This window comes from Lithobates pipiens, unplaced genomic scaffold (genome assembly GCF_037356315.1).
Source record: "Lithobates pipiens isolate NorthernLeopardFrog02 unplaced genomic scaffold, aLitPip1_a1.2 Scaffold_27, whole genome shotgun sequence".
In the NCBI taxonomy this organism is placed as follows: Eukaryota; Metazoa; Chordata; class Amphibia; order Anura; family Ranidae; genus Lithobates; species Lithobates pipiens.
Window position 1 is genome coordinate 225,121,582 of NW_027507788.1, and position 12,853 is coordinate 225,134,434.

A 12,853-nucleotide genomic window follows, 5' to 3' on the forward strand; every position below is an offset into this window, starting at 1 on the left:
ATAAGATACCCCCATACTTTCTAGTTATGGAGGAGCATGGGACTTTTACTCTTGGCACCCACAATGCTTAAAAGGACAACTTCACTGTTCGTGAAGTTGAACATTAAGATCCCCCACCCAAGTGACATCAGCCTGGTAAAAATAAGTGACCTTCTGTAAGCTAAACATCCTGGCTGGGTCCTCTTTCTAGTGCACACATGGTCCACTGCCCTATTCATTCACATGGATGATCCTTACATATGGTAGGCTTCAAACTTCTAGCAAAGTATGGACCATCCATAGGATGAGAAGTCATTGTGTGGTTCTTGTACTGCTTCCACATCACTCTGTCCGCATCAGATCTCCATAAGATACCCCATACTTCCTTGTATGGAGGAGCATGTGACTTTTTTCTTTTGGCCCCCACAATGCTTAAAGGGCAACCTCATTCTTTGTGAAGTTGCCCTTTAATTGAACACCCCACCCCTGTGAGGTCAATCTGGTAAAATAAGTGACCTTCTGCAAGCAAAAACGTCCAGGCCGGGTCTTCTTTCTAGTGCACACATGGGCCACTGCGCCATTTATTTCCATGGATGATCATTACATACGGTAGGCTCCAAACTTCCAGCCAAGTATGGGCCATCCACTCTCTGTTTCTTGTACTGCTTCTACAACTCCTTGTCTACACAAGAGCCCCACAAGATATCCTGTACTTCCTAGTATGGGGGAGCAAGTCTATGACTTTCCTTGGCCCCAACAATGCTTAAAGTACACCTTTATTCTTCTTTACCTTCTATTTACATAGATATGCATGGGTTACAACAGCTCAACCCCTGTGAGGTCAACCTGGTAAAATAAGTTACCTTCTGCAAGCAAAATGTCCCGGTTGGGGCCTCCTTCTAGTGAACACACGGGCCACAGCGTCATTCATTCCCATGGATGGTCCATACTCATGGCAGCCTCCAAACGTCCAACAGAGTATGGATCATCCATAGGATAAGAAGTCATTGTCTAATTCTTGTATTTGCTTCCACATCACTTTGTCTACACCACGTAATACCCATACTTCCTAGCATGGATGAGCACGTGACTTTTTCTTTCTTGGCCACCACAATGCTTAAAGGACAACTTCATTCTTTGTGAAGTTGCCCTCCAAGTAGACTCCTTACACCCAATGAGATCAACCTGGTAAAATAAGTTACCTTCTGCAAGCAAAATGTCCTGGCTGGGCCCTCTTTTTAGTGCGCATGTGGGCCACTGCTCCATTCATTCCCATGGATGGTCCTTACTTATGGTAGGTTCAAGCCTCCCAGCAGAGTATGTACCATTCATAGAATGAGCAGTTATTCTCTAGATCTTCTGCTTCCACATCACCTTGTCTACATAAAACAATACCCATACTTCCTAATATGAAGGAGCATGCGATTTTCTTTCTTTCTTGGCACCACAAAGCTTAAAGGACAACTTCGTTTTTCGTGTAAACCTCCCACAGTGTACATTGCACACTCACATTGGTCCTTACCCTTAAGTAGCCCACAATCCAAAGTCCCCATTCATATACTAGGGCCAATTTTTTTTATTTTTTTGTGGACAGAAGCCAATTAACCTACCTGCATGCCTTTGGAGTGTGGGAGGAAACCAGAGTACCCGGAGGAAACCCACGCAGGCACAGGAAGAACATGCAAACTCCAGGCAGGTAGTGTCGTGGTTGGGATTCGAACCAGCAAACCTTTTTACTGCTAGGTGAGAGTGCTAACCACTACACCACTGTGCCGCCCCACCACTGTGCCACCCAGTGAGATCAACCTGGTAAAATAAGCGACTTTCTGCTAGCAAAATGTCTTGCCTGGGTCCTCTTTCTAGTGCATATGTGGGCTACTGCTCCATTCACTCCCGTGGATGGTCCTTACATATGGTAGGCTTCAACCATCCAGCAGAATATGGACCATCCATAGGATAAGAACTAATTCTCAGCTTCTTGTACCTGCTTCCACACCACCTTGTCCACACAAGAGCCCCACAAGAGATCCTGAACTTCCTAGCTGGAAGAGCATATGACTTTCTCGATTGACCCACACAATGCTTACAAGGACAACATTACTATTAGTGAACCCCCCCCCCCCAACCCCTAGTGAGATCAGCCTCGTAATTACCTTGTACAAGCAAAGTGTCCCAGATGGGTCCTTTTTCTACTACAAACACGAGTCACTGCCCCATTCATTCTCATGGATGGACCATGCTTATAGCAGCCTCCAGCCAACCAGGGGTGTATGGACCATCCATAGATATGCATGGGGCTAGAGCTCATTCGCACCCTTGAAAAGGACTCATGAAGTTGTCCTTTAAAGAATCTCCCAGCGAGGTCAACCTGGTAAAATGAGTTACATTTTCCAAGAAAACATCCCAACGGACGCCTCTTTCTAGTACACGTGGGCCACTGCACCGTTCATTCCTATGGATGGTCCCCAGATATGGCAAGTTCCAACCTTGTGACTTCTCTCTTGGTCTAAACAATGCTTAAAGGACAACTTCATTTTTCATGAAGCTGTTCTTTTACGTAACCCTCCCAGTGAGATCAGCCTGGTAAAATAATTTACCTTGTGCAAGCAAAACATCCTGGCTGGGTTCCTCTTGCTAGTGCATACATGTGCCACTGCCCCATTCAGTCCCTTAGATCAGTGGTCATCAACCCCTGTCCTCAGGGCCCACTAACAGGCCAGGTTGCAAGATAACCAAAATACATCACAGGTGATATCATTTGCTGCTCAGTGATTGCAGTATTCTAGTCTGCATCTTCCCCAAGGTAATACATAAAACCTGGCCTGTTAGTGGCCCTGAGGGCGGGGTTGATGACCACTGCCTTAGATGGTCTGTACAAATGGCAGCCTTCAGCCAACCAGGGGGTATGGGCCATCCATGGGATTAGAAGTGATTCTCTGGATCTTGTATCTGTTTCCACATCACCTGGTTTACACCACACGATACCCAAACTTCCTAGTATGGAGGAGCATGCGACTTTGTTTCTGGACCCCCCACAATGCTTAAAGGACAACTTCATTCTCCATGAAGTTGTCCTTTAGGTAAATCCCCCCCCCCCACAGGTCCTAGTGAGATCAAGCTCATGAAAAAAAATTCCACAAGCAAAAATGTCCCAGTTGGGTCCTCTTTCTAATGCACACGTGAGCCACTGCCCCATTCATTTCTATAGATGGTCCGTACATATGGCAGCTTCCAGCCAACCAGGGGAGTATGGGCCATCCATAGATATGCACAGAGTTCCAGCTCTCTTGCACCTTGGGAGAGAACATGGCACCAATACAGCCTTGCCCCTTTGCAAATGTAAGACAAAAATGAAATCTCATTCTCTGGAAAAAGATATTTCTGCGTTCTTAAATTAAAAGTTTATTTTTTTCCTCCTCCAGGTAAAACAACAGACCGCAAAGTGTGCCACGCGCTCTCCAACGTTCAGCCTAGTCCGCCCACGCCAACCTAGGCGGCAAAGAAAACAAAATCTAAAGAAGCTAATTTGAGCGCGGCTTTAAATAAAACATGTGAAAACTTAAAAAAACTCGGGGTGAGTGGTACGAGCCGCGCGGGGGGTGGGCTCCACTGGAGGAAAATTTTAACCCCCCCCCCCCCAATGGAGGCCAGCCGAGGGGTCTTCGAACAAAAGAATAAATGTGATTATAAAGCTGGGAAATCAAACTTGTTTGGATGTTGAGCAATCATTATCACACTTCCAGCTAGGGAGCGCGAATGTGAAAAAAAGGGAGGGGGGAGAAGAAGGGTTGCCATGGTTACCGCTGCCTCGCCAGCAAATTATTAGAAGAGTTCTAAAGTTAGGCTATTCATAGTGAAAAGGTGCCGATGCGCAGACTGCAGACTGATCTCCCACCACCGTTATGAACAGAAGGATTCCAATAAACATTATTTTCATCTCAAAACAGTCAAATAATATAATCCAATTATCAGGTTAGAAAATCCGCGTGCATCTATGGCGGCTTCCACATGAGGTCTGAATGAATCCGACCGCTCTGCGTTTTCTGGAACCAGTTTTGGTCCGGGCATGAAAGAAAAATTCATACAATGTATAGACATCTGCCATTCTATAGATTGGTTCATGTAAACCTCAGACTTGAAAGCTGAACAAAACATATCCCTCTATAGTGGGTACTTGTCTCAGTCCAGAGCACTGAGTGTCATTTCTCTCTGTTACCACCTTCCTCTGCTATCTGCACGAGACACTTCTGACAAGTTTTGCTGACACCAAGAGAAAAATGGTGACAGGGGAGGGAGCTACAGCACACAGACTGCTTGACAGCCTCAGCTCTGTCCTGTGTGAAGGGGGGGGGGGGGGGGCGGGGGTGTCCCTTCTCTGCCTATGTAGGGGCAGTTTATCCACTTCCCTGCCCGGCCTATAGCAGCATGACGGCAAGGCGGTGGTTCAGTTATCCTGGCTGGGCGTCATATGACGTCCAGCAGGATAACAGGCCGGCGCGCGCCAGGCATGTTATCACACTGACACACCGAATCTCCGATCATAGTATGGAGCCTCTGACGAAGGCTCCTTACCACGTGATCAACTGTGACCAATCGCAGCGTGAACCAGAACGTGGTGGTAAATGGCTTTCCTCAGTTTGCGCTGACAGAGAGAGACGATCAGCGGCTCTCCCTATCAGAGGAGGGGGTCTCTGCTGATAATCTGACATCAGCTGTCAGTCAGTGCCCAATCAGGAATGTCTGCCAGTGACCCTCAAGGTGTCAATCAGTGCCCATCAGTAACACCTGTCAGTACCTCATCAGTGCTGCCCATCAGTGCCATTTATTGCCCATCAGTGCCACCTGTCAGTGCCCATCAGATCAGTGCTGCCCATCAGTTCTACATACGAGTGCCTCCTCATCAATGCCAACTCAGTGCCGCCTATCAGTGTCTATCAATTCAACAGATTAGTGCACATCAATTATACATATCAGTGCCAACTCATCAGTGCCCGTCAGTGAAGGAGAAAACAACATTTTATAGAAACGAAGGAAAGTTTTTTTTTCCCCCAAAAATGTCGGGGTTTTTTTTTTAGGTTGATTAGCAAAAATAAAAACCCCAGGGGTATTCAAATATCACCAAAATCCTGACTCGGGAAGGGATGCGGTACAGCAGTCTTTTTCCCTTTAAATGGTGCACACAAGCAGTCATTTATCTTGGAGTTAAACTCAGGACATTCCCTCATTGTTTGAGGTTAACTATATACCACCCCCCCCCCCCCATAACTCCACTGAACAGAGATGATCTTTCCTGGATGGGTAGAATAGCGGCCATTCAGATGACGGTACTCCCTAGACTCTTACTATATATTATTTCTCATCATTGCCAATTCCGATACCATTCACATTCTTAACAAAAAAAACAACAACCTCCCATGTGACGGCACCGCTTTCCTTGTGGAAAAGAGGCCTGTTTGCTGTATGCTTTGCATCCTCCTTCTGAGGCAATACTTTGTGCAAGCCCCCCATGGACAATTAGAGTCCCCATTGATGGTACTATACAGTAAACCTCATTCGGCAAAGCACACACCTGTAAAGAGACAAAGAATTTACCTCTCTGGAACCACTCAAAGCTGTTCTGTTGCAGGAGCCAAAGTCAACTGGGAAACCAACACTTCTGGGAATGCTGATTCTGGTGGTCCCACAGCTCTCACCGGTTCGTCCCGTTGGCCCCACATTATCTCACCGGTTCGTCCCGTTGGCCCCACATTATCTCACCGGTTCGTCCCGTTGGCCCCACATTATCTCACCGGTTCGTCCCGTTGGCCCCACATTATCTCACCGGTTCGTCCCGTTGGCCCCACATTATCTCACCGGTTCGTCCCGTTGGCCCCACATTATCTCACCGGTTCGTCCCGTTGGCCCCACATTATCTCACCGGTTCGTCCCGTCGGCCCCACATTATCTCACCGGTTCGTCCCGTCGGCCCCACATTATCTCACCGGTTCGTCCCGTCGGCCCCACATTATCTCACCGGTTCGTCCCATTGGCCCCACATTATCTCACCGGTTCGTCCCGTCGGCCCACATTATCTCACCGGTTCGTCCCGTCGGCCCCACATTATCTCACCGGTTCGTCCCGTCGGCCCCACATTATCTCACCGGTTCATCCCGTCGGCCCCACATTATCTCACCGGTTCGTCCCGTCGGCCCCACATTATCTCACCGGTTCGTCCCGTCGGCCCCACATTATCTCACCGGTTCGTCCCGTCGGCCCCACATTATCTCACCAGTTCGTCCCGTCGGCCCCACATTATCTCACCGGTTCGTCCCATCGGCCCCACATTATCTCACCGGTTCGTCCCGTTAACCACACATCTCACCGGTTCCTCCTGTTGACCCCACATTATCCCACCAGTTCCTCCCATTGACCCCACATTATTGTAGGGCACAGTAATAAGCAAGGTCAGACGAGGGAACCAAAGAGAGGTGTTGGGAGCCACAAAGACAGTCTCACAGAGAAAGAGAAGATATGGAAGCCTATGGAGACACTGGATTAAGGAACCTGAACTATAATCACCAGGAGGCCTTGTTAACCTTCCATCCTGTCATAATAAACCTCTTCAGCAAAGCACACACACCTGTGAAGAGGAGAAGATAGATACTGCACTAGCACTACTCAATGCGGTTCCATCACAGGAACCAAAGTCACTGGGAAACCAACACTTCTAGGAACACTGCTCTCAGTAGCCCCCCCCCCCCCGGCAGCTCTCACTGGTTGGTCCCATTGACCCCACATTATTGTTGGACACAGTAATAAGTCAAGTCAGGGGAAGAGACCAGAGAAAGTTGTTGGGGGCTACAAAGATTGCCAAGAAGAAGCCAATGGAGACGTTTGGAACCATCATCATCAGGAGGACTGGTTGACCTTACGCTGCACCAGAGCAGTCTATGAATCCACTGAAGGATGCTGCCTCCATCCCTCCCTCATACACCATCGTGGACAGAAATGGTAAACACACAAAGGAAATCGATGAACAAAAGGAGGAGAGGTGATACAGAGGAAAGTGGGGCAATGCAAGGAAGTATGTCAAGCGAGATAAAAAATATAACTGAACAAAAGAGAGAGACACCAAATCCCAACAGACGGAGGAGAGCCGGGCCGGCGTGGAGGAAACGATGAGGGATTGAGAAAATGCCAAGACAAGTACAGAGCCTCACGGCACAGTCGCTGCGCAACTCCGACCATCCATCATTCTAAGAGCTTCATCTACCCATTATCCTCCAGCACGACGGTTCTCTGTCCCGGAGGTGTGCAATGGTCCCCGAGCTGGCGGGAGGCTTGCTGGAAACAGGCCGGCTCGCCAGAAACAGAGACCATTTTATTAGACTGCTTGTAAATATAAAAGGCACCAGTTATTACATCAAATATATAAGTACTTGAAGGTGTCCTGGTAACGCTTCTTGCAGCCCCTCCCTGCACAGCAGGGCTGGAGTGTGAAAAAGCGACACAAGGAGCCAAATCAGTTGATGTGCTGTTTTCAAACAAAAGTGGAGCTACTCTAACTACATGTCACCACCCACTGTCATTGTACGTTGGCTGTTAGGACGCTAAATACCTTTGTTATGGCAGCAGATAGCTACCATAACACTGGTATCTTTTTAAACAACGGGCAGTCCGCTTTCACAAAAAAAGTGGTCTCTGCTGCAGATTTGCCGCAAAATCACTTTTATCAGCGGCGGAAGAGGTACCTCCTGCTGCCCCCTGGTGGTCTCCGTCGCTTACCAGAGCCGTTCGGGCCCTCTCCCCTCTGAGACATGGAGGCGCATGGGGAGTAAGATGGCCCCTCACTCAGTGCCATACGATTGGATGACGGAAGCAACGACCCAATGGTTTTAAAAAGGGGAAAAAAAAAAAAATTCAAATAAAATCCTTTTTTTTTTTTTTTTTTTTTTTTTTATAAAATTTTGGTGTAAATATGAAATGTGAGGTCTTTTTGACACCCAAGATCTCACATTAATGAGGTCCTGTCATGTTTTCTTTCCTTCTTGTAATGGGAATAAAAAAGTGACCCAATTTTTTTTTTTTTTTTTTTTTTAAAAGACAGTGTAAAAATAAAAAATCAAGTAAAATAAATAAGAGAAAAAATAAGAAAGAAAAAATTCTGATGCGCGACTTGTTGGGTATCAATTTACTCAGTGTAACATGATTTTTCACAATATAAAAAGAAAAAAAAAAAAAAAAGGCTAAGTTTACTGTTGTCTTTTTTTTTTTTTTTTTTATCAAAAAAAGTGTATTTTTAGCCCAAAAATTTGCACTTCTGAGACTGCGGCGCAAATACGGTGTCACAGAAAGTATTGCAAGGAACACCATTTTATTTTCTAGGGTGTCTGAAAGAAATATTTTTTATATAGAATATATATATTAATATATATATATTAATATATATATATTAATATATATATATATATATATATATATTTTTTTTTTTTTTTTTTTTTTTTTTTTTTTTAGAAAAAAAATAAAAACTGATTTTAACTTCTAAACACCAAATCTCAAAAGGAGGCTCGGTGCAAAAGTCATTAAAGTGATTGTAAAGGCTTTTTTTTTTTTTTTTTTCTCCCCGATTGGCTGATTGACTTTAACTGACAGCCGCGGGAGCCAAAGCGCTGCTGCGGTCTCTCAGCCAAAATCAGGAGGAATGTCCCGGACAGCTTAGAGATGCATGGACATCGCTGGACAGAGAAGGGGCTCAGGTAAGTAATTAGGGGGGTGCTGCTACACACAGAAGGCTTTTTATTTTAATGCACCTTCTGCCTTTACAACTCCTTTAATTCTGAAGTGTAAATGTCATTTGACTTCTATCGATGGAATGATTGGATGACTCTGGGTTCACCACCGCCGGTACGGGGTGAAGTCGGTCTACAAATTTATCTCCAGCAGAGGAAATAATAAGATGTTCTGAGTCTCTCCTGCTATAATATACGGTTCGGTGGGACTGAAGAGTCACTTTAGCGCTCAGCGTGTCATTTACTATGGAGACGCTTCTGCAGATTCCATGTTTTTATGCGCGGCGGCGTCCGGGCAAAGATCAATGTTTTATCGGCGCTGCTCCCCGCTGGGAGATTCAGAGGCGCGCAATACAGACCATAAATGTGCGCAGCGCGGCAGAGACAGACAATTTAGCGCAGCGGCACGGCTTGTCCTCATCGGAATATAAAACTCGGGAGGAAAGCGGGAGGGGGGGAGGAGAGGAAAAATAAATTTAAAAAAAAATCGCTGGCCGGCGCTCTGTGGCTTCGCTTCTAAGGATTGTCATTAGAGGGGGTGAACCGGCATCATTATGGGGCCACAAAGGCCAGTTCATTGGATTTTAGTTCTCAGCAAGAAGCTTTCCCAACACTGAAATTATAAAATGTCTTAAGAGACCCTGTCCTCTACTTAAAGTAAAAGTACCGAAAAACAAAAAAAGTATTTAAAAAATATGCCAGAAAATGCAACTTCTCCAGGAGGAGGAGACCATTCCCCACCACAACCCCAACCCTTCTTTCAGAGCACAGCCCTCACCCCTTCTTCCAGAGCACAGCCCTCAACCCTTCTCCTAGAGCACCGCCCTCAACCCTTCTTCTAGAGCACCGCCCTCAACCCTTCTTCTAGAGCACCGCCCTCAACCCTTCTTCTAGAGCACCGCCCTCAACCCTTCTTCTAGAGCACCGCCCTCAACCCTTCTTCTAGAGCACCGCCCTCAACCCTTCTTCTAGAGCACCGCCCTCAACCCTTCTTCTAGAGCACAGCCCTCACCCCTTCTTCCAGAGCACAGCCCTCAACCCTTCTCCTAGAGCACCGCCCTCAACCCTTCTTCTAGAGCACCGCCCTCAACCCTTCTTCTAGAGCACCGCCCTCAACCCTTCTTCTAGAGCACCGCCCTCAACCCTTCTTCTAGAGCACCGCCCTCAACCCTTCTTCTAGAGCACCGCCCTCAACCCTTCTTCTAGAGCACCGCCCTCAACCCTTCTTCTAGAGCCCAGCCCTCAACCCTTCTTCTAGAGCCCAGCCCTCAACCCTTCTTCTAGAGCCCAGCCCTCAACCCTTCTTCTAGAGCCCAGCCCTCACCCCTTCTTCTACTATTAGAGCACAGACCTCACCCCTTCTTCTTCTAGAGCACAGCCCTCACCCCTTCTTCTTCTAGAGCACAGCCCTCACCCCTTCTTCTTATAGAGCACAGCCCTCACCCCTTCTTCTTATAGAGCACAGCCCTCACCCCTTCTTCTTATAGAGCACAGCCCTCACCCCTTCTTCTTATAGAGCACAGCCCTCACCCCTTCTTCTTCTTCTAGAGCACAGCCCTCACCCCTTCTTCTTCTTCTAGAGCACCGCCCTCAACCCTTCTTCTTCTAGAGCACCGCCCTCAACCCTTCTTCTTCTAGAGCACCGCCCTCAACCCTTCTTCTAGAGCACAGCCCTCAACCCTTCTTCTTCTAGAGCACCGCCCTCAACCCTTCTTCTAGAGCACAGCCCTCAACCCTTCTTCTAGAGCACAGCCCTCAACCCTTCTTCTAGAGCACAGCCCTCGACCCTTCTTCTAGAGCACCGCCCTCAACCCTTCTTCTAGAGCACCGCCCTCAACCCTTCTTCTTCTAGAGCACCGCCCTCAACCCTTCTTCTAGAGCACAGCCCTCAACCCTTCTTATAGAGCACAGCCCTCAACCCTTCTTCTAGAGCACAGCCCTCAACCCTTCTTCTAGAGCACAGCCCTCAACCCTTCTGGGAGTGTCTTCATTCATCTGCAGAGAAAAGTAATCAGCTTTGATCTAAATGATGAGGTAATTTGAAGAAACCTGACAATTAACCACCTCCCCTCCGCCGTATTGTAATATGATGGGCGCAAGGTGGCGCTCTTGTTCTGGGATAATGTCATATGAGGCCGTCTCACTTATGCTGCGGTTCTCCCCATCCGTCTGGTGGATCAGATGACAGTCAGATGGAAATGGACAGACAGTCCATTTCCAGCCGACCGCCCCATAGAGAACGGCGGGCTGTGTCTGCACAGTGGAGCGGACACAAACCTGCCATCCGCTTGCTCATCAGGGATTACCAGAGATTCCTCCCCACTGAGCTGGCTGATCCACATGATGGAGCCCACCATGTCTGTGCAAGGGGCCCTAACCACTTCCTATCTGAGCCAATTCTGGCACAAAAAAAAAAAAAAATCATAATTTTTTTTTCTAGAAAAATACTCAGACCCCCCCCAACATTAGAAATGTTTTTTTTAGCAGAGACCCTGGGGAGTAAAATGGCAGTCGTTGCAACTTTTTATGTTACACAGTATTCGTGCTTTTTCAGATGCATTTTATTTTTATTTTTTATGGTGCTAAACTTCGGTATGTAAAAATCTCCATAGGCATGGCTTTAAAAAATGTTTACAGGTTACCACTTTAGTGTCACAGAAGAGGTCTAGCGATAGAATTATTCCTCTTGTTCTGACGCATGCGGCGATACCTCACATGTGTGAATTGTGGGCGCGACTTATGTATGTGTTCGCTTCTGTGCGCGAGCACGCGGGGACAGGGGGCGCTTTCAATTTTTTTTTTTTTTTTTTTTTTTATTTTTTTTACTTTTCTTTTTTACACTTTCTCTTCAAAAAATTTTTTTGATCACTTTTAGTCCTATTACAAGGAATATAAACAACCCTTGTAATAGGAATAGTGCAAGACAGGTCCTTTTTATGCAGAGATGTGGGGTCCACAAGACCTCATATCTCTCCTCCAGGCTGGAAAGGCTGAGATAAAAAAACAAAAACAAACACAAACCCTCTATCGGGCTTTCCAGCCGAATCCCCAGCATTGTTTACTTCTGCCGGGCAGGACACGACGTTGAGCCCCCATTGCAACTCTGGCCCCCCCGCCTCCCGAGTGACCACCACAGCAAGGAGCGTGCTATGGGGCACCCAAGCCGAGGCGCTGCTCTGTGTGTCAATGTAGACATGGAGCCGTCGCTCGGCCCCGCCCCCTCTCTCTCCTCATTGGCTTACTGACTTTGATTGACAGCAGCAATGGCACCAATGGCACCCCCCGGCTGCTACATCTTGGCTAATCAGGAGGGGAGAGGGGGAGAGTCCTGGACAGCCAACGCTCCTGTGCAACATCGCTGGATTGAGTCCCAGGATGGGGTGGGTGCTGCTCGGACGGTCAGCAGGCTCTCAGCTCTGGCCGGCATGCTCTGCACTCACCTGTCAGGATGTTTTCGGCCAGGACGTTCACCTGCACCTCCACCGAGTGCTTTGACGTGTAGGTGATTTCCGCACTGACGTGACCCACTTCTCCGATACACATGGGCGACAGGAAGTCTGTGCGCTCCACACGGGCCAACGCCGCCACGCATTTCTCCTAGAAGAGAATGGAGAAAAAAGGTCAGACGGAAAAAAATATTATTATTACAACAATAAAAGCAGAACTAGCAATAAGGACTGGAAAAGTGCAATGACTCCATACGTCCAATCACAGCTCAGCTTGTATTACTGAATGAGGAGGAGGAGGAGGAGGAGGAGAAAGAAGAAAGACAGAAGACAGAAGGAGAAGAAGAAGAAGAAGACAGAAGGAGAAGGAGAAGGAGAAGAAGAAGACAGAAGGAGAAGAAGAAGACAGAAGAAGAAGACAGAAGGAGAAGGAGAAGAAGAAGAAGAAGACAGAAGGAGAAGGAGAAGGAGAAGGAGAAGGAGAAGGAGAAGGAGAAGGAGAAGGAGAAGGAGAAGGAGAAGGAGAAGGAGAAGGAGAAGGAGAAGGAGAAGGAGAAGGAGAAGGAGAAGGAGAAGGAGAAGGAGAAGACAGAAGGAGAAGGAGAAGGAGAAGGAGAAGGAGAAGGAGAAGGAGAAGGAGAAGGAGAAGGAGAAGGAGAA

The 12,853-nt window shown here is 47.4% G+C and overlaps 1 protein-coding gene across 5 annotated transcripts in view; it reads right to left on the reverse strand.

Annotated features, from left to right (window-relative positions):
• ACOT7 (acyl-CoA thioesterase 7) overlaps positions 1-12,853 on the reverse strand; it is a 343,430-nt gene that overhangs the window by 265,830 nt on the left and 64,747 nt on the right. For all 5 annotated transcript variants that reach the window (XM_077458310.1, XM_077458311.1, XM_077458309.1 and 2 more), the window contains one exon: positions 12,188-12,344. In XM_077458310.1, the coding sequence (XP_077314436.1) occupies positions 12,188-12,344 (157 nt within the window). The remainder of the gene's footprint in view (positions 1-12,187; positions 12,345-12,853) is intronic.